Genomic DNA, 26,499 nt, shown 5'->3' with positions numbered 1-26,499 from the left:
AGTACTCTCAATACCATTGCAGTACACTCTTAGAAAAAAAAGGTGCTATCTAGAACCTAAAAGGGTTATTCGGCTGTCCCTGTAGGAGAACCCTTTTGGGTTCCATGTAGAACCCTTTCCGGGGTTTCTACATGGAACCCAAAAGGGTTCTCCCGTGGGGACAGCTGAAGAACCCTTTTTTTCTAAGAGTGTACTACCACTGTTATCACAGTACTGTCAAAAGCCCTTACATTAACTCCTTTAATCATATCCAACCCTAGATAAAGTAGAAATAGCTCATATAGTTGCTTGTCAATTCTGACATTATCGCCCCTTTGCTTCTCTCTACCATGGCCATATCTAGTGGCAACCATGTTGTTGTTGTCCTAATCATAGCAAAGCATGGAAGCCTATAGGAAAAATGACTCATTGGTCAGGCGATGTACATATTTAAAGACAGCTAAACATCTATCTACGTCATCTATTGCTGTGTGCAGATTCGCAATGTGCAGATCCTACCAGTGGACTACGAGATAGAGTACATCTGCAGGGGGAACAGGGTCATAGTGGGCCCTAAGGTCAGGAAGTGCCTTCCCAACGGCACATGGACTGATATCACACAGCACAGCAGGTGTCGTAAGTACTCTCTACTTTATTTGCAGCCAACCCGTTTAACTTCATTGCCACTCTTTTGTCACTCTCTAAGGGTAAATTCCCTCTTCAATGCCTGTCAGAGGGAATTCCTGGATTGACTAGACTATATCACTGCCACTACTTAAGGATGTCTCTGATGTATCATTGATCATTGTGCACCACTCTGCTCTGTTCATTTCATCAACAATAACGAAATATTTGTCAACAACCTATTTTTCCTGACGAAAACGAATGACGATAACGAGAAGCCATTAAAAAACGAAAACGGTCACAAATTAGTTTTCATTTTAGTTGATGAAAATGTGACGATATGATAATTCCACATGAGACAAATTGGCATTCAATTTGACATGAAGCTCATTTTCATCTGTTTTTTTCAATCATAAATATGCATGCCTTTGCAGAATATTTAATGCAATCCTCACATTGGCAGAATGCACGTCTTTCAGTTGCACGGTCTGATTGAGCCGCGGTGATCTGCCCAGCTCTCCCACACATGTCACTTCAGTCATTCGTCAAACTTTTTAACTGATGCATAGCCAGCAGGCCAGGACACTTCCATTGTAACTAACCTTAACTAACTAACCTTTCAATGTAGGCTTAGTTTTGCTTTGATCACATCAGATTGGAAGCTCTATTTTCCCATGTGCGCTTTTCTTCATCTGTGTTGATGATCTCACGGTCGGAAAATGTGAGCGCAGTTTATTTCAGATTGGAAATATTTAATGCTATTTGCTGAGTATTAGGACTATTAGCCGACCAGCTGGCTCTCTTTCTGTCGAACCATCTGGTTTCCGAGCGCCTCAGAACGGGACTTGACAGGAAGCCTATGGCAGGAGCGGACGAAACAACCACTGGTTTTAATTGGCTGATCTCTCAGCCTATCACCATCTACCGCAACCCTTAGAACCTCCCTCCAAGTGTCCTGCATCCGGGGGGTAGTATTTTTTTGCGTGTGTTCGTGTGCAACGAAGAGAAAACGGTTAGCTCTTGCAACATGGATATTACAGAGTCTACTATATCTTAAGTGTGTAAACAGCATTCAGTGACATCAGTGTCTCTCGTGTTACAGGACGGCTAGCAGAGTTACGCTGGCTAGCTATTAGCATGAACGGCGATATATGACGCACCATAACAAAACTTTTCTGCCTCGATTTGGTGCCACTCCTCACAGTCGTGTGATTCGCTCAGAATTTGAATCGATTATCATGTCACTCAGTAAATCCCAAACGGTCCCCACTGTTACCAGGCTCTATGCGTCAGCAATTGGAGCCTGGAGACGAGGTTAGGAGTACAGTAATAATTCTGGCATTGTTGGAAAGCTCAGATTCTCCCCCTTTTAAAGGAATCAGTTATTTACCCCCATCCAATGGTTATGATTGGGAGAAAAGAGCTCTATGCCTAAATTGTTTAACCTGTAGCCAAGGCTTTGAAGCTTATATGGTAAGTCTTGGCTGACATTGGTTACAATCGGCTGCAATAGCAATGTGCCAGATATATTAGGGGATAGTATGTCTAGTTGGACAAGTCTGTCTGAATGTGCACATGATGGAAGTAAGAGGTAAATACATTATACATACAAAAGTATGTGGATGTAACAGTTTAGCTTCCGTCCCTCGCCTTGAACCAGGGACCCTCTGCACACATCAACAGTCACCCACGAAGCATCGTTACCCATCACGCCACAAAATCTGCGGCCCTTGCCGAGCAAGGGGAACAACTACTTCAAGGTCTCAGAGCGAGTGACGTCACCGATTGAAATGCTATTAGCGCGCACCACCGCTAACTAGCTAGCCATTTCACATCGGTTACATGGACACCCCTTCAAATGAGTGGATTCGGCTATTTCAGCCACACCCGTTGCTGACAGGTGAATAAAATCGAGCACACACCCATGCAATCACCATAGAAAACATTGAATGGCCTTACTGAAGAGCTCAGCAACATTCCAATGTGGCACCATCACAGGATGCCACCTTTCCAACAATTCAGTTCATCATATGTCTGCCCTGCTAGAGATGCCCTGGTTAACTGTAAGTACTGTTATTGTGAAGTGGAAACGTCTAGGAGCAACAACGGCTCAGGCACAAAGTGGTAGACCACAGAAGCTCACAGAAAGGGAGTGCAACACTCACTACCGAGTTCCAAACTGCCCCTGGAAGCAACATCAGCACAATAACTTCATCGGGAGCTTCATGAAATGAATTTCCATGGCCAAGCAGCAGCACAGAAGCCTAAAATCATCATGCGCAATGCCAAGCTTTGGCTAGAGTGGTGTAAAGCTCGCCGACATTGGAGAAGTGGAAACGTGTTCTCTGGAGTGATGAATCACACTTCACTATCTGGCAGTCCGACAGACTAATCTGGGTTTGGCAGATGCCAGGAGAACGCTATCTGCCCGTATGCAAAGTGCCAACTTTACAGTTTGGTGGAGGAGGAATAATGGTCCGGGGCTGTTTTTCATGGTTCGGGCTACGCCGCTTAGTTCCAGTGAAGGGACATCTTAACGCTACAGCATATAATGACATTCTAGACGATTCTATGATTCCAACTTTGTGGCAACAGTTTGGGGAAGGCCCTTTCCTGTTTCAGCATGACAATACCTCCTGTGCACAAAGCGAGGTCCATACAGAAATTGTTTGCTGAGATTGGTGTGGAAGAACTTGATTGGCATGCACAGAGCCCTGACCTCAAACCCATCGAATACCTTTGGGATGAATTGGAATGCCGACTGTGAGCCAGGTCTAATCGCTCAAATTCAGTACCCGACCTCACTAATGCTCCTGCGGCTGATTGGAAGAAAGTCCCCGTAGCAATGTTCCAACATCTAGTTGAAAGCCTTCCCAGAAAAGTGGAGGCTGTTATAGCAGAAAAGGGGGGACCACCTCCGTATTATTTCCCATGATTTTGCAATGAGATGTTGGACGAGCAGGTGTCTATATACTTTTGGTCATGTAGTGAATTAATTATTTAATTGGAAAGAAATGCACTGACTAAAACAAGACAAAAATTGTCCAGATTTATTGTTGACTGATAATAATTTCCTTCTTTGTTACTTTTAGTTGTTAAAATGTGACTGACATTTATTTGAAGACTAAAACTAAATAGAAAAAAGAGGCCAAAATAAACACTGGTACCGTATTAGCCTGAGTGCCAGTCTGTTTTCTGCTCTCTTGCCAACTCCTTGTAGAATTGTCATGCCATATTTGTTCCATAAGGAGTTGGCAAGAGAGCAGAAACACACTGGCAGTTAGTACATGTCATGTAAATATGACTGCTGTCATTCCCACTAACCTTCCTCCCACTACTCTGCCCATCTCTCCCAGTGCTGCTGTGCCCTCGTGTGTGGACATCCCTGGAGAATGGGAGGGTGGCGCTGAAGCCCCCTGGGCCACCGGTGGAGGGCACCGTGCTGCACTACAGCTGCCATGCTGGCTTCATGCTGGAGGGCAGGAACATCACACACTGCACCAAGCTGGGCAAGTGGGACTCACCCAAACCGGTCTGCCTCTGTAAGTGTGGAATGGAATCCCAATCTATTCATGTTATTCAAATGTGATGTTTGTGTTGATATTATATGTTTTGGTTTAGCTTCGAAATGGAAAAACAACACATACAGTGCCTTGCGAAAGTATTCGGCCCCCTTGAACTTTGCAACCTTTTGCCACATTTCAGGCTTCAAAAATAAAGATATAAAACTGTATTTTTTTGTGAAGAATCAACAACAAGTGGGACACAATCATGAAGTGGAACGACATTTATTGGATATTTCAAACCTTTTTAACAAATCAAAAACTGAAAAATTGGGCGTGCAAAATTATTCAGCCCCCTTAAGTTAATACTTTGTAGCGCCACCTTTTGCTGCGATTACAGCTGTAAGTCGCTTGGGGTATGTCTCTATCAATTTTGCACATCGAGAGACTGACATTTTTTCCCATTCCTCCTTGCAAAACAGCTCGAGCTCAGTGAGGTTGGATGGAGAGCATTTGTGAACAGCAGTTTTCAGTCCTTTCCACAGATTCTCGATTGGATTCAGGTCTGGACTTTGACTTGGCTATTCTAACACCTGGATATGTTTATTTTTGAACCATTCCATTGTAGATTTTGCTTTATGTTTTGGATCATTGTCTTGTTGGAAGACAAATCTCCGTCCCAGTCTCAGGTCTTTTGCAGACTCCATCAGGTTTTCTTCCAGAATGGTCCTGTATTTGGCTCCATCCATCTTCCCATCAATTTTAACCATCTTCCCTGTCCCTGCTGAAGAAAAGCAGGCCCAAACCATGATGCTGCCACCACCATGTTTGACAGTGGGGATGGTGTGTTCAGCTGTGTTGCTTTTACGCCAAACATAACGTTTTGCATTGTTGCCAAAAAGTTCAATTTTGGTTTCATCTGACCAGAGCACCTTCTTCCACATGTTTGGTGTGTCTCCCAGGTGGCTTGTGGCAAACTTTAAACAACACTTTTTATGGATATCTTTAAGAAATGGCTTTCTTCTTGCCACTGTTCCATAAAGGCCAGATTTGTGCAATATACGACTGATTGTTGTCCTATGGACAGAGTCTCCCACCTCAGCTGTAGATCTCTGCAGTTCATCCAGAGTGATCATGGGCCTCTTTGCTGCATCTCTGATCAGTCTTCTCCTTGTATGAGCTGAAAGTTTAGAGGGACGGCCAGGTCATGGTAGATTTGCAGTGGTCTGATACTCCTTCCATTTCAATATTATCGCTTGCACAGTGCTCCTTGGGATGTTTAAAGCTTGGGAAATCTTTTTGTATCCAAATCCGGCTTTAAACTTCTTCACAACAGTATCTCGGACCTGCCTGGTGTGTTCCTTGTTCTTCATGATGCTCTCTGCGCTTTTAACGGACCTCTGAGACTATCACAGTGCAGGTGCATTTATACGGAGACTTGATTACACACAGGTGGATTGTATTTATCATCATTAGTCATTTAGGTCAACATTGGATCATTCAGAGATCCTCACTGAACTTCTGGAGAGAGTTTGCTGCACTGAAAGTAAAGGGGCTGAATAATTTTGCACGCCCAATTTTTCATTTTTTGATTTGTTAAAAAAGTTTGAAATATCCAATAAATGTCGTTCCACTTCATGATTGTGTCCCACTTGTTGTTGATTCTTCACAAAAAAAATGCAGTTTTATATCTTTATGTTTGAAGCCTGAAATGTGGCAAAAGGTTGCAAAGTTCAAGGGGGCCGAATACTTTCGCAAGGCACTGTATACTCCATGGAAACATACATAGACAAACCTATATACGCTGAGTGTACAAAACATTAGGAATACCTTCCTAATATTGAGTTGCACCCCTTTTTCTCTCAGAACAGCCTCAATTTGTCGTGACATGGACTCTACAAGGTGTTGAAAGCGTTCCATAGGGATGCTGGGCCATGTTGACGCCAATGCTTCCCACAGTTGTGTCAAGTTGGCTGGATGTCCTTTGGGTGGTGGACCGTTGTTGATACACAAGGGAAACGGTTGAGTGTGAAAAACCCATCAGCGTTGCAGTTCTTGACACACTTAAACCAGCGCGCCTGGCACCTACTACCATACCCCGTTCAAAGGCACTTAAGTCTTTTGTCTTGCTCATTCACCCTTTGAATGGCAAACATACACAATCCATGTCTCAATTGTCTCAAGGCTTAAAAATCCTTATTTAACTTGTCTCCCCATCACCTACACTGACGGAAGTGGATTTAACGAGTGACATCAATAAGGGATCATAGCTTTCACCTGGATTCACCTGGTCAGTCTTTGTCATGGAAAGAGCAGGTGTTCCTAATGTTTTGTACTCTGTGTACATTGATATATTGTCAATATAGTTGTGTGTCCAGGCATGTATTCTACAATGGTGTATATGCTTTGTTTTGTGTGCAAATCATAGGTGTGTGTATAGGTACAAATTATAAATGTTCAGCTTTTTTGGATGAAGGTCAATTGTATTTCCTTGAATCCTCGCATCCTCTCTCCTTGCCGCCTCCTCAAAACACAACGGCGGAGAAGGTCAGAGGTTCCTCCCCTTGGTTCCTCAAGAACTTTGGAGTCAATCATATGTAACGAATGCATCGTATGAATGTACCATCAAATGTGAACTGAGGATTATTTTACCTTTTGTTGTTCTAAATTTGTTTGAGATTTTTTTTTTCTTCATGGATTGATGCGCTATACGTGTTACTCATGACACATGTACAGTACTCCATGCTCCTTAAATTGACATCAGTATGTAGGCCTACTGTAGACTACTTTTACTGTATTGTCTGTATACCTTGTGGAAGTGACGGCCACTTCCGCTTCACTTCCGGGTCATGTCCCAAAATCTCTCTAATGGGCTTCAAGATTATATCACAAAATTAATTGAATATATATACAGTAAAAAAATCTCGACAAACAAATTTTAGAACAACAAAAGGTAAAATAATCTTCAGTTCACATTTGATGGTACAAGGGAGGATGCGAAAAATCCAGGAAATACAATTGACATTCACCCCCTTGTTCTGTGTACTTGTCTTAAACTGGGAGTTATAGTACTGTCACCTGGTGGACACAAGCCATATTTTATGAATAATTGTGTAATACCCCATCAATTTGACATCTGTTCTCGTTTTGTAGGCTAAGAGTGGGCTTCATATTTGTTCAAATGTATATGTGCTTTGGTATGAATTTACTTAAACATATTTGACGCCCAAGAAGAAGCACGAAGCCGAGAATTTACAACCATTTTATTTGAACTACACACATGAACTACATCTCCCACCAATCAGCTGTATATTTCTCTATTTTGAAAAGCTTGCAGGTCTCCATTTATTTGATATATTGTTTTCATTTTCAAACAGTACTGGCTGGCAAAAAAAACCTGCTTAATCTAATATACAAAACATCAGACGGCCTTGTAACTAACTGGTTCATATCGTCCTTATCGCCAAGAGTGTGCAAAGCTGTCATCAAGGCAAAGGGTGGCTACTTAAAATATATTTTGATTTGTTGAACACTTTTTTGGTTATTACATCATTCCATATGTGTTATTTCATAGTTTTGATGTCTTCACATTTATTCTACAATGTAGAAAAATAAATAAATGGAATGAGTTGGCGTGTCCAAACTTTTGACTGGTACTGTATATATATTAAAGTAATTTTGTGATATAATTTTGAAGCCTATTAGAGAGATTTTGGGACATGACCCGGAAGTGAAGCGGAAGTGGCCGTCACTTCCACAAGGTATACAGACTACAGTAAAAGTAGTCTACAGTAGGCCTACATACTGATTTCAATTTAAGGAGCATGGAGTACTGTACATGTGTCATGAGTAACACGTATAGTGCATCAATCCATGAAGAATGAAACAATTCACAAACATCACACAGTGTTAGTGTTGCATTAACATACGCTACCAGTCACCAAATCATTTTGACTATTAACAAATGTAATTTTGTCTTTTCTATTTGCTTGCCACAGATGACAGAAACTACAAAGGTAAGAGAGATTGGTTTTGGTTGGGTTGTCAATGAATGTAAAAGCTTATTGAAACAAATGTTGCAAAAAGTTGTAATGCTTCTGTTAAGCACAAGAGGGCAGTGGTACATCATTTCTAGAGCAGGATGCCTTCTGCTGACCAGTAATTCTACTGGTGAAGGATTTAAACTGATTTGAATTAGATAAAGGGAAATGATAATCTTGTCAACACCACATCGTCCAACTGAATGCGTTCAACTGAAATGTGTCTATTGCTTTTAATCCTAACCCCTCTGAATCAGAGAGGTGCAGGGGGGCTGCCTTAATCGACATCCATGTCTTCGGCGCCCAGGGAACAGTGGGTTAACTGCCTTGCTTAGAGGCAGAAAGACAGATTTTTACCTTGTCAACTCGGGGATTCAATCCAGCAACCTTCCGGTTACTGGCACAATGCTCTAAGCACTAGGCTACCTTGCCAAGAGTAGAAATGACACAAAATATGTTATAGTTAAATTGTTGTCCTTGTGGCATTGACAAGATGATTATTTGTTTGTCATTTTTGTTGAAGATTATTGCTTAATTTAAGAGGCTACCTATTATATGCCTGTCTTAAAATACTGGCGTAACACTTTTCAACTCCTCTTTCAGATCGTACAATATCACTAATAATTATTTAATGATTATTATCAACCATTAACAACAACATTACTCACTCATTTCAATGTAGTCCTCTCCTGCGCCAACCTGTCCTAACGGTGCATAGAAAGCAAATTTTATTCCAAAATCTCCATGAAATGTGAACCAGGCTTACTCTCTCCTGTTATCTCTCATTCACTCTCTCTCTCACATTCTCTCTCTCTCTCTCTCTCCATTCCACTTTTCACTCAGTGTGGTATCAACACCCACTTACTGCCTTCTCAGCTGGGTAAAGGTTAACACCCAGGCCTGTCTGTGTCTGTGTGTGGAGGTGTGTGTGTGTGGGTGTGTGTTAGCAGCAGTCAGAGGAAGTCAGAAAAAGAATTCTCTCTTCTGTGATCTTAAGCCCTGTGTTCTTATAGGTTAACCAGAATAGGGATTCCTGTACCACACTGGATCCCACCACTGATACAGTTGATATAATAGATAGCTCTGGCAGAGGTGTTGCGACAGCGTTTAGTTTCTAACGCTGTGGGCGACATTTTAGTCATACATACGAGCACAGATCTGTACAAAAATAACGTAAAATTATAATCTGCTTCGTGATTTAATTTGAAGCTTTTCTTTAACGATGTGCCTTATAAGGAGGAGATTATTTAACCAGAGTTAAAGGGGAAATATGTAGTTGCTACATCCACTTTTGGATTTATACAGTACATGTATTATATTGATTATTGAAGAATATCACTTATAAATGTCATACCACATCAGAACCCAAAATACAGTATAATCTTGTTTTACTCCATTATTTATAAACAATGTAATTGTAAACAAACACTATATAGCCTAAAAACATGATATCATGGGTAGTAATATCATGGGTAGTCAGTCCCTGCTTCCATAGCTCTGTCTATCGATTTGAGAGTGGTTACATTTCTCCAGCCCCATCCCTCAGTTATTTACCAAAACCAGTGGCAAGGTGACCACTTTGATTTTGTTTTTGTTTGAATAGCAGATTGCCCCTTTAAGTAAACTCTACGATGTGCACCATGCACGCAATCCAACTGAGAGTTGCTAGCAGTATTTGGAACTAGCATTATATTATTTGCCATAACGTCTACTCAAAATGTTGTTTTTTCAGAGTGCTCTTGTTGTGACAAATGTCTGCCCCACTATGTGTTGTTCGGTGTTTGCTGGCATATAGATGGCCGCGTAATGGAATAGCATTTAAATATCAGGTGTGAATAATACATGGCATGCTGCGAAGTTCAGACAGGTGATCTATGAGACAGAGGAGTTTTACGTCATTGTGGGCTACAGATGGCTCAGTGGGTTAGAGGTTGGAACACGCATGGTGCTGGCTGGCAACACAAGGGCTGTGAGTTGAATTGCCACCTTTGCCAAGTATACTCAATAACAGTTAGTAGCTTTGGGTCTGCTATTGACTATTACTGTATTCAGATGCAATTCTGTAGTAAATCCATTCCACTGTAATCGTACTGAGGTGGAGGAAGGTGGCTATTTCTCCATCACACAATCTATCTCAAAGTGCACAATAAGAGTATTTATACAGTGATATTACATAGAGAACCTAAAACCAGCCTAATTATTGAGCAAAGGTGGAATGCATTTATAGCATTGGGTTTACTCTCTAGTCCCCAGAGTGCCAGTAGCTGTTGCCAATGAGTCAAGTGTTACATTTTAGCCGTGGAAGAGGTGGAGTCATGGGAGGGTAGCATTTTCTGACTAATTCTATAATTCTATTATAGCTGGTTCTAATTCTGTTATTCATATTGGCCTACTGGGGGTATGAGAGCCCTGTCTAAGAGCTGAGAGTGAAACGGTGGTTGTGTCCCAAATTGCACCCTATTATTTAGAGTACACTACTTTTGACCAGAGCTCTACTTTATAGGGAATAGGGTGGCATTTGGTATGCGGTCAGTGCTGCATTGGCTGATTAAAGGGCAATGAGAGGAGGCTTTAAAACCTCTTCGGGATCGGTGTACCTTCCACGGGACGGTTGAGCTAACGTAGGCTAATGTGATTAGCATGAGGTTGTAAGTAACAAGAACATTTCCCAGGACATAGACATATCTGATATTGGCAGAAAGCTTAAATTCTTGTTAATCTAACTGCGCTGTCCAATTTTCAGTACCTATTACAGTGAAAGAATACCATGCTATTGTTTGAGGAGAGTGCACAGTTTTGAACATGAATAGTTATTCATAAACAAATTAGGAACATTTGGGCAGTCTTGATACAACATTTTGAACAGAAATGCAATGGTTCATTAGACCAGTCTAAAACTTTGCACATACACTGCTGCCATCTAGTGGCCAAAATCTAAATTACAGTTTTACTGGAATAATACACAATGGCCTTTCTCTTGCATTTCAAAGATGATGGTACAAAAAAAATACAAAATAACAGTTTTTTTTTCTTTGTATTATCTTTTACCAGATCTATTATGTTATATTCTCCTACATTCCTTTCACATTTCCACAAACTTCAAAGTGTTTCCTTTCAAATGGTACCAAGAACACGCATATCCTTGCTTCAGGGCCTGAGTTACAGGCAGTTAGATTTGGTATGTCATTTTAGGCCAAAATTGAACAAAAGGGGCAGATCCTTATTAAAGTGGACAGATGGTTCAAACAGCAGGTATGCTGTAGCCTGTACAGTAGCAGATCTTGGCTATATATCACACAGACTGACTCCAGGTCAGCTTAAATGAAGGGAAAAGGAGAGCAGGGAAATTGATGCACTGACTGGTCCCACTGCTTTTGCTGATTTATCAAAGTAGCCCTTGATGCATTTTATGGTCTTTCTATTGGCTTGTGGCTTGTGTGAATGAATGTTCTTTCATTGGTTCATGTGGTTGAGAATCGATTTGGCTCACTTTCAATCTAAAGTCTATGTTGATTTGATATTCAAATATTTGATTTATATCAGTGTACCCTCTATTTTCCCAGATAAAGTTAACTTAGTCATATATTGATTTGAATAATCTATTGCTCCCAAAAGATGAATTAGAGAGTGACAGATACTGAGTGCCAATACTCTTTGATTGTAGAAACTATGTTTTGCACACACACACGCTCACACGCACACACACTCGCACGCACGCACACGCTCACACGCACACACACTCGCACGCACGCACGCACACACTCACACTCACACACAATTCAAAAGTTGGTAAATAGGCACTGCAGTTTATAGTGCCCCCTTAACCATCCCCCTGTCTCACTTGCTCTCTCGATGTCTCTACACATTCACCGACTAGCAAATATCATCAGTTGTCCTCGCTCATACACACATGCACACACACAGACGCACACTCATAGCCTCTGCTGCAGTGGATGATATACCGTTCGCGTATCATTCCTGGACACTTCGTTTCATCCTCTACAATTGGAAATACGGGTCGTTGCACGGACAGATTATTTTAAAATCCTGAAATTACGCACAGTGCGCTTTGCTTTTATTAACCAGAGAATAAGGACAATTCAAACGTTATTCGTAACCCGGAGCTCATTTTCTGCCGTCTGGACTGGTCGCGCGCGCAAACCTTTCGGTGCAAAATCATGGTGATCATGAATCATTAGAAATAACCGAATAGCATTATTTTAATGTCTGTCCAATATTCTCAATCGCGACGGAAAGGGAAACTATCCTACCTCATGAGCTTTTACAGCACCTGGAACAAAACCATTCAACTTATTTGCTGAACCCAATTAATTGAACACTTCATCTTAGGTTTTGGAATTATTGAACTCTGCCTGCTGAACGACAAAAGGAGGCAAAAGTGGTTTCCAAACAAGTTATACCATATTTATAAATCCAACATTCAACGTTGATAAAAACATTAACTATTTAGATTGTATATCATGGACCTCTGCACGGACAAATTATAAATCGAGACCATTAGTCCACTGAAATAATATAAGAGCAGGCGAGCTAGGCTATTTCTTTTTTTTTTTCTAACAATCATTCACTGTATGTTAGCGAGGCGAACACGTGAATCCACTTTTTGGAGAGCGCAAAATTCTTGCAATGAAATGCTATTGCGATTCTTTGCAAATTCACCTCGAGGCTCTCTAAACTTTTAATTACAACATAATCTCCTATTATTCTAATACGAACGCAACTCCACTGCAACATTCGGATATCGCTTCAATTCAAATTACCTGACCATGGCGGTAATTGGAAAAAGTCTGCGGCAATTATCGAGTGTTGCGTCCGGCCATATTGCACTTCGAGCATCGCTCACCTTACTTCTCCTCTCTTGGCCGTGCCCGTCCCTAGGCAAGAAGAAACTCTACATCGGAGCTCTCTTCCCCATGAGCGGCGGTTGGCCGGGCGGCCAAGCATGTCTCCCCTCTGCGCAGATGGCTTTGGATCTGGTAAACAACCGGACGGATATTCTGCCGGATTACGAACTGGAGCTGATATACTATGACAGTATGGTGAGTAGATTTTTGGATCAAATAGATCCATTGTTGTAGTTAAAAAGTGATAGTCACATAATCAGAAGAGAATACAACTTTATCTTGGTTTTTCACAAGTCTCTAGACCAGTTGAAATTAAATTAGACCAGTTTGTGTCCATGTAATATTAAATACATGAACACTTAATTTCTATTTCAGTTACAGCCTTTCTTCTTTACATATGTCTCTATACATTGTTAAAACTTGCCAACATGATATTGATTTCCAGCAGGCATACTTATTTGAATGTATTGCCCTTGTAGCAGGTGGGTACAGTAATGTAACAACTCAGCAGCATACTTATTTAATATTGTCAAGGGAGTTATGTACCAAAAGCCAAATTATATTACCCCTTTTAGAATTGTTGCACATTTGCCCATTTCATTTAAAAAAAACAAGGCAACAGTAAACATGTCATCCCCCACAAAAGATGCAGCGTCCCCCTTGGGCCAATTGAGATAAATCTCGCAACTAACACATTTCAGTTAATTACCATAGCTCCGGCTTTAGGCCAATTAGTGTCATTTTGTAAATGCGGGATCTCTATGGCAAGACGCATCATTGTCGTCAAAATAGAAAGACCCAAATCTCGTCAAAATCGGCCTAGTGCTGTCTGAGATATTGCATGTGGCTAATGTACGAATGGACAGAGACCGATCCACAGTCGCCTCCCCGATTTTATTGTGGTGGACGATAAACTAAACTAATGCCAAGTCAGACACTGATATTGGCTTGCTGCAATTCAGCACCAAGGACAGCGTCAGCGGACAGTCACAAAGCATCAGCTAGCTGCTAAATTACGAAGTGGGAGGCAATAACTGGGGCAGGAACAGTGGGAAACATATAGATGTGTAGTGAGTGTATAGTGCTGACATTTGAAAATGCCTATATGATGAATGATTGATGAGAGACAAGCAGCGGGTGTTTTGTTAATTTAATAGCACTAATATTTGGCTCTATCATTTCCTGGTTAGTCACTGGAGCTTAGTGGTCAGCTAGTGGTCAAATGGGTCAGTGATGGTCAGCTATATGTGACATCTTATCCCCAGGAGACCTCTGCAGTGGCATTCTGTCCACTGAAGAAATGTCCCTTGTGCTTTGACATACAGACAGACATTGGTCTTGACATATAGACGATGGTCTTGACATATGGTGACAAATAGCAAAACCTAAATATGGTTCAGATTGAATTACGGCATTAGACACTAAGTTTAGAGCATCATTATTTAATACATTGATTTTTTTGATTGATCTTGGTCTTGACATATAGACATTGGTCTTGATATATAGACATTGGTCTTGACATATAGACATTGGTCTTGACATATAGACATTGGTCTTGACATATAGACATTGGTCTTGACATATAGACATATAGACATTGGTCTTGACATATAGACATTGGTCTTGACATATAGACATTGGTCTTGACATATAGACATATAGACATTGGTCTTGATATATAGACATTGGTCTTGATATATAGACATTGGTCTTGACATATAGACATTGGTCTTGACATATAGACATTGGTCTTGACATATAGACATCTAGACATTGGTCTTGATATATAGACATTGGTCTTGACATATAGACATTGGTCTTGACATATAGACATTGGTCTTGACATATAGACATTGGTCTTGACATATAGACATTGGTCTTGACATATAGACATTGGTCTTGACATATAGACATTGGTCTTGACATATAGACATATAGACATTGGTCTTGACATATAGACATAGACATTGGTCTTGATATATAGACATTGGTCTTGATATATAGACATTGGTCTTGACATAGACATATAGACATTGGTCTTGACATATAGACATTGGTCTTGATATATAGACATTGGTCTTGACATATAGACATTGGTCTTGATATATATGCATTGGTCTTGATATATAGACATTGGTCTTGACATATAGACATTGGTCTTGACATATAGACATTGGTCCTGATATATAGACATATAGACATTGGTCTTGATATATAGACATTGGTCTTGACATATAGACATTGGTCTTGACATATAGACATTGGTCTTGACATATAGACATATAGACATTGGTCTTGATATATAGACATTGGTCTTGATATATAGACATTGGTCTTGACATATAGACATTGGTCCTGATATATAGACATTGGTCTTGATATATAGACATTGGTCTTGACATATAGACATTGGTCTTGACATATAGACATTGGTCTTGATATATAGACATTGGTCTTGACATATAGACATTGGTCTTGACATATAGACATTGGTCTTGACATATAGACATTGTTCTTGATATATAGACATTGGTCTTGATATATAGACATTGGTCTTGACATATAGACATTGGTCTTGACATATAGACATTGGTCTTGACATATAGACATTGGTCTTGACATATAGACATTGGTCTTGATATATAGACATTGGTCTTGACATATAGACATTGGTCTTGACATATAGACATTGGTCTTGACATATAGACATTGGTCTTGACATACAGACATAGACATTGGTCTTGACATATAGACATAGACATTGGTCTTGATATATAGACATTGGTCTTGATATATAGACATTGGTCTTGACATATAGACATATATACATTGGTCTTGACAAATAGACATTGGTCTTGACATAGACATTGGTCTTGATATATATGCATTGGTCTTGATATATAGACATTGGTCTTGACATATAGACATTGGTCTTGACATATAGACATTGGTCCTGATATATAGACATATAGACATTGGTCTTGACATATAGACATTGGTCTTGACATATAGACATTGGTCTTGACATATAGACATTGGTCTTGACATATAGACATTGGTCTTGACATATAGACATTGGTCTTGACATATAGACATATAGACATTGGTCTTGATATATAGACATTGGTCTTGATATATAGACATTGGTCTTGACATATAGACATTGGTCCTGATATATAGACATATAGACATTGGTCTTGATATATAGACATTGGTCTTGACATATAGACATTGGTCTTGACATATAGACATTGGTCTTGACATATAGACATTGGTCTTGATATATAGACATTGGTCTTGACATATAGACATTGGTCTTGACATATAGACATTGGTCTTGACATATAGACATTGGTCTTGATATATAGACATTGGTCTTGACATATAGACATTGGTCTTGACATATAGACATTGGTCTTGACATATAGACATTGGTCTTGACATATAGACATTGGTCTTGACATATATGCATTGGTCTTGATATATAGACATTGGTCTTGACATATAGACATTGGTCCTGATATATAGACATATAGACATTGGTCTTGATATATAGACATTGGTCTTGACATATAGACATTGGTCTTGACATATAGACATTGGTCTTGACATATAGACATTGGTCCTGATATATAGACATATAGACATTGGTCTTGATATATAGACATTGGTCTTGATATATAGACATTGGTCTTGACATATAGACATTGGTCTTGACATATAGACATTGGTCTTGACATATAGACATTGGTCTTGACATATAGACATTGGTCTTGATATATAGACATTGGTCTTGATATATAGACATTGGTATTGACATATAGACATTGTTCTTGATATATAGACATTGGTATTTTTAAGACACATCACCTCATTAGCTTTAACACACAGCCATCCTTCCCACTGGGTTTCCATATCAATCATACTACAGGACAGATGCCTCCACTACACCCGGGCATGAAACAGTTAACTGTGCTGTGACTGGTTAGGGAGCAGCGCTCGCTTTGTTCTGATTGGTGTAAAAGGCTCTGCAATGGAATCCCATTGTAAAGAATAGGGGAGAGGAAAGTTGGCATGGCAACACAGTTACCATTGACGCAAACAGGCTTCATATTTTTTCTCCTTTCAATTAGATAATAATATGGATGAATATATATGGTTGATGTATACATGTCGAGATTCAGGGTTTAAAAATCATATACAAAACATGACGTTAGGTTGTGGACATATAAAATATACTGACTATACATACCATTTAACTTGAAACAGCTTTGTGAATCAATGGTACTGGCCATAGAATACAATATATTCTAAAATCTAGAATTCCGGAATTTATGGAATTAATATCACCCATTGGTTGATTTATGGTTCTCTTTTTGTTTTGACAAACCAATAGATTTACACCTTTGTGACAGACCAATACATGACTAGAACCAAATCAATGAACATGTCAGACAGTGAGACTTTCTTGAATGTAGCCTGCAGGTGCGTGCTAGTGTACAGTTATTGCTAATTACAGTTGGGTTTGATGATCACTTTGACGATCAGTGGATTGTGAACGCTTCACACCTGGCTGTAATATTAATGAGCAGCTTATGGCATTAAGAGTGAAATTATAGGAGATGGAATTGAATACGGCTACTATTTACTTTCAGTTATTATCCAATCAACAGCTTTTTTTGGTCAGTTACCAAACATCACCCAGGCAATCATAGCTCACACTCTGTTTGAGCATGAGATTTAGAAATAAGAATCACCATCATCCAATTGCTTGTCTTCTTAATTGCTTTATAATATCAAAAATGAAGACGTGCTCATACAGTGGTCTTGGCTTGAATGTATAATGATGTTCAATAATAGGATGTGTTCATCTACTGTAAAGGTCACAATAGTTTCAGTGAAGCTTTCAAAGTGTGATCCGTTTGCCTTAGGTAAAAAAAAGGAGGGATGACTCATCAAATATAACATGACATAATTAGACGCTGAATAATGAAATATCAAGAAGACTTTAGTGTAGAAGAACTTCAACACTAACACCGTTTATTTGCAATGCGGCATATGTCTGGCTTTCAGTGCGGCAAGTAGCCTAGTTGGTTAGAGCCAGTAACTGAAAGGTTGCTGGATCGAATCCCCGAGCTGACAAGGTAAAAATCTGTAATTCTGCTCCTGAACAAGGCACTTAAGCCACTGTTCCCCGGTAGGCCGTCATTGTAAAATAAGACCTTGTTCTTACAGTGGCAAGAAAAAAGTATGTCAACCCTTTGGACATACTTGGATTTCTGCATAAATTTGTCATAAAATGTTATCTGACCTTCATCTAGGTCACAACAATAGACAAACACAGTCTGCTTAAACTAATAACACAAACAATTATACGTTTTCATGTCTTTATTGAACACAACATGTAAACATTCACAGTGCAGGGTGGGGAAAGTATGTGAATCCTTGGATTTAATAACTGATTGACCCTCCTTTGTCTGCAATAACCTCAACCAAACGTTTTCTGTAGTTGCGGACCAGACCTGCACAACAGTCAGGAGGAATTTTGGACCATTTCTCTTGCTGAACCGTTTCAGTTCAGCAATATTCTTGGGATATCTGGTGTGAACTACTCTCTTGAGGTCATGCCACTGCATCTCAATCGGGTTGAGGTCAGGACACTGCCTGGGTCACTCCAGAAGGCATATTTCTTTCTGTTGAAGCCATTCTGTTGCTGATTTACTTCTGTGTTTTGGGTCATTGTCCTGTTGCATCAGCCAACTTCTGTTCAGTTTCAATTGGCGGACAGATAGCCTAACATTCTCCTGCAAAATGTCTTGATAAACTTGGGAATTCATTTTTCCGTTTGCTGTCCAGGCCCCGAGGCACCAAAGCAACCCCACCATACTTTACAGTTGGGATGAGGTGTTGATGTTGGTGTGCTGTACCTTTTCTTCTCCACACAGTGTTGTGTGTTCCTTCCAAACAACACAACTTTAGTTGGATCTGTCCACATAATATTTTGCCAGTAGCGCTGTGGAACATCCAGGTGCACTTTTGCAAACTTCAGACGTGCAGCAATGTTTTTTTTTTTTGGACAGTAGTAGCTTCTTCCATGGTGTCCTCCCATGAACACCATTCTTGTTTAGTGTTTTACGTATCGTCGACTCATCAACAGAGATGTTAGCATGTTCCAAATATTTCTGTAAGACTTTAGCTGACACTCTAGGATTCTTCTTAACCTCATTGAGCATTCTGCACTGTGCTCTTGCAGTCATCTTTGCAGGACGGCCACTCCTAGGTAGAGTAGCAACAGTGCTGAACTTTCTCCATTTATAGACCATTTGTCTTACCGTGGACTGATGAACATCAAGGCTTTTAGAGATACTTTTGTAACCCTTTCCAGCTTTATGCAAGTCAACAATTCTTAATTGAGATCTCTTTTGTTCGAGGCATGGTTCACATCAGGTAATGCTTCTTGTGAATAGCAAACTAACATTTTGTGAGTGTTTTTTATAGGGCAAGGCAGCTCTAACCAACATTTCCAATCTCGTCTCATTGATTGGACTCCAGGTTAGCTGACTCCTGACTCCAGACTCCAATTAGCTTTTGGAAAAGTCATTAGCCTAGGGGTTCACATACTTTTTCCAACCGACACTGTGAATGTTTAAATTATGTATTCAATATCGACAACAGAAATACAATAATTTGTGTGTTATTAGTTTAAGCACACTTATGTTTGTCTATTGTTGTGACTTAGATAAAGATCAAATCAAATTTGATGACCAATTCATGCAGAAATACAGGTAATTCCAAACGGTTCACATACTTTTTCTTGCCACTGTAACTGACTTGCCTAGTTAAATAAAGGTTCAATAAAAAAAAAAAAAAAATCTGCTTGTTTGTTTGTGGCAGTGTAGGGAGAGAACATTAGACTATTTACAGCACATTGCGATCTATACACAGACACACCACTCACCCTTTCTAGACCGTTGCCATGGTTATATCAAAGCGGAGACTGATAACTTTGATCAATTATTAACTGTGGTGGAGGGAGACAGAGGTAGAGAAATGGCGTGATGAGGTGCTCTCTGTGTAGGGGTGACGTTTTTCGGATGGGACTTTAAACGGGTGTCCTGAATCTGTTGTCACTAAAGATCCAATGGCACTTATTGTAAGAATAGGGGTGTTAAGCCCTGCGTCCTGGCTAAATTCCCAATCTGGCCTTCACACCATCACGGCCACCTAATCATCCCCAGCTTCCTATTGGTTCATTCATCCCCCTTCCTCTCCTGTAACTATCCCCCAGGTCGTTACTGTAAATGAGAGTGTGTTCTCAGTCAACTTACCTGGTAAAATAAGGGTTAAATTCAATTTTAAAAATCTATAATTTCTACTTTAATTGGTGGCTGGAACATGATAGGACTCAATCAGGGACCAAAATTATTAAGATTTCCACACAGTGCACGAGCATGCATGTGGACCATCTCACACGCATGCATGGACACACACACGTCTATCACATTCATGTATGCACCATTTAACACCACGACTCAAGTGGTACTCAAGATTTAATTACAGGGGGAGATTTAGAAATTCACAGTGACTTGAGATAAGACATAAGATCCTACTGGTCCTCTTATATATTCACACTTCTTTTATATTATTCAATCTGAATGCAATTAAAGAGAATAAAGCAGATCAGCATATGTGGCTTCTTCTATTCTTTCTGTGGGATTGGTCTCTCATCAAAGTCTGATGGGCGGATAGATTGGATGCTGGAGTAGTATCAAAGTAATGCTAACTCTGACACTAATATTGGGTTGCACCGTTTCAGCACCACAGACAGTGCATGTGTGTGTGTGGAAAAGAGGAGGGTTATACATCCCCTTACAAAAACAAAACTCATGGTTTTCGGACACGTGTGAAGTTTCACATGTACATTTTGTACATGTGTTTTTCCCCTTATAATTTATTTTTAATTCCCACTTCCAGCTACATCTGGTCTCCCATCCAGGGACTGACGCTGCTTAACTTCAGAGGCAAACCAACAGTAGGGTGCTTTGTATCTGTAATGAATTTGCAACTGGAAAAAAGGCAGGGAAAGCAAAGACCAGAGTAACATAACCAAAGATAGGGAAAATGTCAGGGAAGAGGGAGGCATTTTATTTAATTGCATTATCATAATTTTTTTAAACTGAAAACTATTATTTTGCGTTCATTTACATTTCATTGGCTTTCGCATTTAAAAATGATTTTGTTTGGCTATCAATAGTTTAGGGTTTATGTAATACTAAGAATGTTGTTCTGGACTACAGACGTTTTGCTTCATATGGCACAAACGTAGCTCACTCCCTAGAGCAGGGTTAGACAACCCTGGTCCTGGAATGCCGCAGGCGCTTCATGTTTAATTGATGTAAAAAATGTATCACTAGCCACTTTAAACAATACTACTTAATATAATGTTTACATACCCTACATTACTCATTTCATATGTATATACTGTACTCTATACCATCTACGGCATCTTGCCATCTTTATGTAATACATGTATCACTAGCCACTTTAAACAATGCTACTTAATATAATGTTTACATACCGTACATTACTCATTTCATATGTATATACTGTACTCGATACTACTGCATCTTGCCTATGCCGTTCTGTACCATCACCCATTCATATATTTTTATGTACATATTCTTCATCCCTTTACCCTTGTGTATAAGTTAGTTGTTGTGAAATTGTTAGGTTAGATTACTCGTTGGTTATTACTGCACTGTCGGAACTAGAAGCACAAGCATTTCGCTACACTCGCATTAACATCTGCTAAACATGTGTATGTGACAAATAAAATTGGATTTGATTTAGATTTTTTGATTTAACCAACCTGGAAGACCAGGTGTGTTGAATTTAGGCAATCACTGAAATGATCAATTAGCTCAGTTGGTTCCGATGTGGTGCCAAGTTAGAACAAAATCCTGCAGCACTCCAGGAACAGGGTTGCCTACCCCTGCACTAGAGGATTGCACCATGTAACAACGCTGTTACTCAATTAGAAGTGTTTAAAGTGGCAGTCCTTAATTCAAACATTAACAAAGTGTTCTCCTTGCCACAGTTTCGGTAAACAGCTGAGGGTTGGAGCTGGAGAAATGCAACCACTCTTATATCCATAGGCTACGCTATGGATGCAAGTACTGACCATCCATCAAAATGATAGTTTTAACTATGTTTTTAGGCTATACAGTGTTTGTTTACATTTACTTTGTTTACAAACATTGGAGTAAATGTGGAGTATTCTTACATGTGAAACTGCAAATTAGATGGTCTCTTTAGATGTGGAATTGCAAGGTCATGAAAAACAATCACACGTTAAACTATTTTCAAATATGAAAATGCAAATGAGATTTTTACAGGTGTCACTGTTTTTCACATGTGAAAATGCAAGTGTGATTTTCACATAGGAATGTTTTTCATATGTCAAGCGGCACATCCTATTCTCACGTGAAAGTTTTCACATGTGAACCGCAAAATTTCACACGTCAAACTGCAATTCACATGTGAGGTGAAAACATGTTATTCTCCTCACATGTGAAGAGGTGGTGCTAACATCTACATTTCATGTACGTGGAAATGTGGTTTCACGTGAAATTTAAGCTCAATGTGAAAACGGTTATTTTACTTGTCAAACTGCAAATTTGACATCTATTTTTGTTGTTGTAAAGGCCGGCATCTCCAGTAGTTCTCTAGGGCAGAGAAAAGGTTATGACCGCCTGACACGTTATCAGATGGGACAGGATAGCAAAACGTCACTTTCTCTTCCGTTGTGATCAATTGGACTTGGTGGTGTCATGATATCTAGATTACATCCTACAATCTAGAGACAGTAGCATTAGACAACAACGTTTTTAACAGTCAAACAACCATCATTGAAATCAACAGGCAATTTTTGCATCCAACACATTTGCTTCTTGAGTGCGCTATTTCCATCTCGGAAAACAAATGGAGACAAACCAACACACAAATCAGGGCCCATAAGGTCCGTTGTTAAGTCAGTTTTCCACAACCAGATTGCTTGTGACACTCAACTGCAATGCATGGGAGTTCGGTTTCCTCTCTCTCCCCCTCCACAGTAAATCACCATTAAACGTGTCAGGCTGATTTAGATCGGGCCCTATTGAGGACTGGAATAGGGATGGTTTATTCAAAACCTTGTTGACAGACCTGTGATGGATCATTTGTTCATGATTGGACCAACTCAAGCTTATTTTACATTCATTCGAGGCTTTGATTGTGTTCTGTTTGTGATCTCTCCCTCCCTCTTTGTGCAGTCATATTTTCTTCCTGTCCCTTTTTGGACAGCGTGGTTGATTTAACTCTCTCTCTGGCCATCTTTTCCCACTTTTATACTGACGCTCGATAAGGCTGAATATCGATCGCTGTTCTGTTCTTCTCTTTCTGATATTCTTCTTTCTTCCCTTCTCCCTCTCCCTCTCTCTCTACCCCACATATCTCACCCCTCTTCTCTTCCTCTCTTTCCCCCTATTTCTCTCCTAATCTTCCTCCTCTTTTTCCTCCCTCTCTTTCTCCCTTCATCTCCCTCTCTCTCCCTCACATCTGTCTCCCCTTTTATTTCCCACCATCTCCCCCATCTCCCCTCCTCCCTCCATTTTCTCCCTGTCCCTCTTCCTCTTTCTCTCTCTCTTAGTGTGACCCAGGGGAGTCCACCAAGTTGCTCTATGATCTGCTCTACACAGAGCCCATCAAGACAGTCCTGATGCCCGGCTGCAGCTCCGTATCCACACTGGTAGCAGAGGCTGCTCGCATGTGGAACCTCATAGTGGTGGGTAGCTACTGTGTGTGTGTGTGTCCCATTCTTCTCTCTCTCTCTCTCTCTCTCTCTCTCTCTCTCTCGTCATCTAATAATCAACCTTAAACTTTTGTCAACCTTTTTAGCCAAGTAATTAATTGTGAACAAATGAAATCTCCCTATCTATCCTTTTCTCTCCTTCATTAAAAGCTCTATCTCTTTTTGTTTTTCTCTTCACTCCCTCCACTTGTCAGCAACTAGTGCCCTGGGCCTGTCTGCTTGATTTCCTCTGTTCTCTTCCTCTCAGCCTCCTTGTTCCCACTCTAGCTGTCTCCCCCCGACCTCCTCCCTCCCTCCCCCACACACACACACACACACACACACACACACACACACACACATATATATATATATATATATAAAGGGATCTGGCTCTTTAGTGAGAGAGTGTATACCACCACCAATCGCCACACACTTATTTCTGTCTCTGTTCAACCCTCAGGAGGAGTATCTCTCTGCATGTCAAACAAGCCTATCAGAGAGGGAATAGAGCCAAGGACCAAACAGACCAGAATCAAGGGACTTCTGGGTGCTCCAATTGTCGGCTGTATTCGGATCTCCCAAAGCCTAGTGTAGCAACTCAGTCTACATTTAGAGCCAATCTCATTGACCCAATACAAGAAAAAAGGTCAAACATTTAGCAACGGAAAACAAAAATGTGTCTTTCTTGTTGGACAAATCCAGTTAATCCCTTCCTGTTATAGTCCATTTGGTGCATAATGAACACGACCCTGAACCAACTCATTTTGAGGCTAGTGTTTCAGGTCGTGAAAAAAGCACATTGGAGTACTTCTCTTCTGCTTCCTGCAAAGTGGTGTTTTATGAGCCCCTGTGCCCCGCCGCTTTGCTCCATTTCCTTCAATTTCATTCTCCCGTGTGTGTGTCACCCCTAATGCTGGAGCTGTTTTCCACAGGCTGATACCATTGTCCCCCTGACTGCACTCAATTGTGAGCTGGCAAACTCCATTCTACTCTACATGTATTGTCTGCTGTGCATGTATTGGGGGCTCCACTACCTCTACATACACCAGGACATTTGTTTACGCTGGGACTCGATATTGTACATGACGTTTGACATTTGACATTTATCATCAGGTCTCTCTCTACCTTCTTCTTCTCTCATTCCCTGATGTCAGGGTGCCGATGCTCTGAACACCGAAACCAAAGTCATGATAGATATAGAACATGAGACCCCCTTCGCCTCTTACTTCAATTGAAATCAGTGCAATAAGTTGCATTGGTACGGAATACATTAGGACTGTATATTGCCTGGCTGTGTAGTGTTTTAAATGTTTATCTCCCTCTCTCTTTCTCAGCTGTCCTATGGCTCCAGCTCTCCAGCCTTGTCCAACAGGAACCGCTTCCCCACCTTCTTCCGCACCCACCCCTCGGCCACCCTCCACAACCCCACCAGGGTACGCCTCTTCCAGAAGTGGAAGTGGACAAAGATCGCTACCATCCAGCAGACCACAGAGGTCTTCACTTCGGTCAGTACACTCTCTCCGTCTATCTCTTCTCTCTATGTCTCTCTCTCGCTCTCTTTCTATCGCTCTGTCTCTCTCTCTGTCTTTCACTCTGTCTGTCTCTTTCTCTCTTTCTTCCACAGTCTCCTCTTCAGTGACTCTCCCTCATCTTAATGAGCAAATGAGTGTGTTGGAGTGGGTGTGTGCGTACGTGGGACTTATATGCAGTATGACAGTCTTTTAAGTATTCAATCCCACAATTGATCGTGGATTTGTTGGAATATTGGTGGTGAGCAACCGGGTGGATGATGTGGCACTTGGGTTCTTTCCTCTAATGGAGGTTAACTCTATCGCTCCTCTTTCCCTACGTCTTTTCCCTCTTTATCATCTCCCCTTCTTTCTGCCTCTCGTTTTTCTCTCTTTTCCCACCTCTCTCTCTCAAATGATCTTTCTCTTTCTCTCCCTCTGTCCTTTATTATCTCTTTCCTCTTTTACTCTCTTCTTTCTTGGTCCATTTCAATTTCTTGTGCCTTTCCTTTCTCATTTTCTCACCCCTTCCATCTTTCTTTCAATCTCAACCCCCCCCCCTCTCTTTCGATCTTCCCCATCCCTTCTCTCTTTTGTCTTTCCTTCTCTGTTCTCTCTTCCTTCTCTCTTTCTATCTACCCTCTCTCTTCTTCTCTCATATAGACTCTGGATGATCTGGAGCAGAGGGTGAAGGAGGCTGGGATTGAGATCAGTGTGAGACAGAGCTTCCTCACCGACCCGGCTGTCGCTGTCAAGAACCTCAAGGTGCTTTGATGAAATATTCAATGGGGGGGGGGGGGGGGGGGGGCTGCTGTTGCTCTCCCCTGCTCACAGCTGCGCCTGTTAGCGAAGTGAGGTGATTTAATACAGGAAATGAATACAGGAGGCTAATTAGCACTACCAACTGCCAGGCTGTGAAGTGCCGAGGTAGCCGAGGTTGTACCATAGAATTGGGATAGTCAAAGTGTAAAGGCTTGTATCATTATTATTGAACTATGCGAATGTATTTTCATTACCATGGCTTAAATCATTGCGCTTCCTGTCATTGAATAGCGTCAGGATGCCAGAATCATTGTGGGGCTCTTCTATGAGACGGAAGCCAGGAAAGTGTTTTGCGAGGTGAGTGTTTTTCATTGTTTGACCTCAAGT

General features: G+C 40.6%; 1 protein-coding gene across 2 annotated transcripts in view; it reads left to right on the top strand.

Moving 5' to 3' along the window:
* The window catches only part of LOC110488299 (gamma-aminobutyric acid type B receptor subunit 1), a 50,091-nt gene that overhangs the window by 4,065 nt on the left and 19,527 nt on the right, over positions 1-26,499 (top strand). For both annotated transcript variants that reach the window (XM_021560477.2, XM_036946845.1), the window contains exons 4-11: positions 477-615; positions 3,960-4,145; positions 8,105-8,122; positions 13,046-13,206; positions 23,699-23,833; positions 25,177-25,347; positions 26,014-26,115; positions 26,404-26,469. In XM_021560477.2, coding sequence (XP_021416152.1) covers positions 477-615; positions 3,960-4,145; positions 8,105-8,122; positions 13,046-13,206; positions 23,699-23,833; positions 25,177-25,347; positions 26,014-26,115; positions 26,404-26,469 — 978 coding nt within the window. The remainder of the gene's footprint in view (positions 1-476; positions 616-3,959; positions 4,146-8,104; positions 8,123-13,045; positions 13,207-23,698; positions 23,834-25,176; positions 25,348-26,013; positions 26,116-26,403; positions 26,470-26,499) is intronic.

The sequence above is a fragment of the Oncorhynchus mykiss genome, chromosome 2, assembly GCF_013265735.2.
Source record: "Oncorhynchus mykiss isolate Arlee chromosome 2, USDA_OmykA_1.1, whole genome shotgun sequence".
NCBI lineage: Eukaryota > Metazoa > Chordata > Actinopteri > Salmoniformes > Salmonidae > Oncorhynchus > Oncorhynchus mykiss.
Note: the sequence above shows the minus strand (reverse complement) of the source record. Positions and strands in the feature narration are given on the sequence as shown.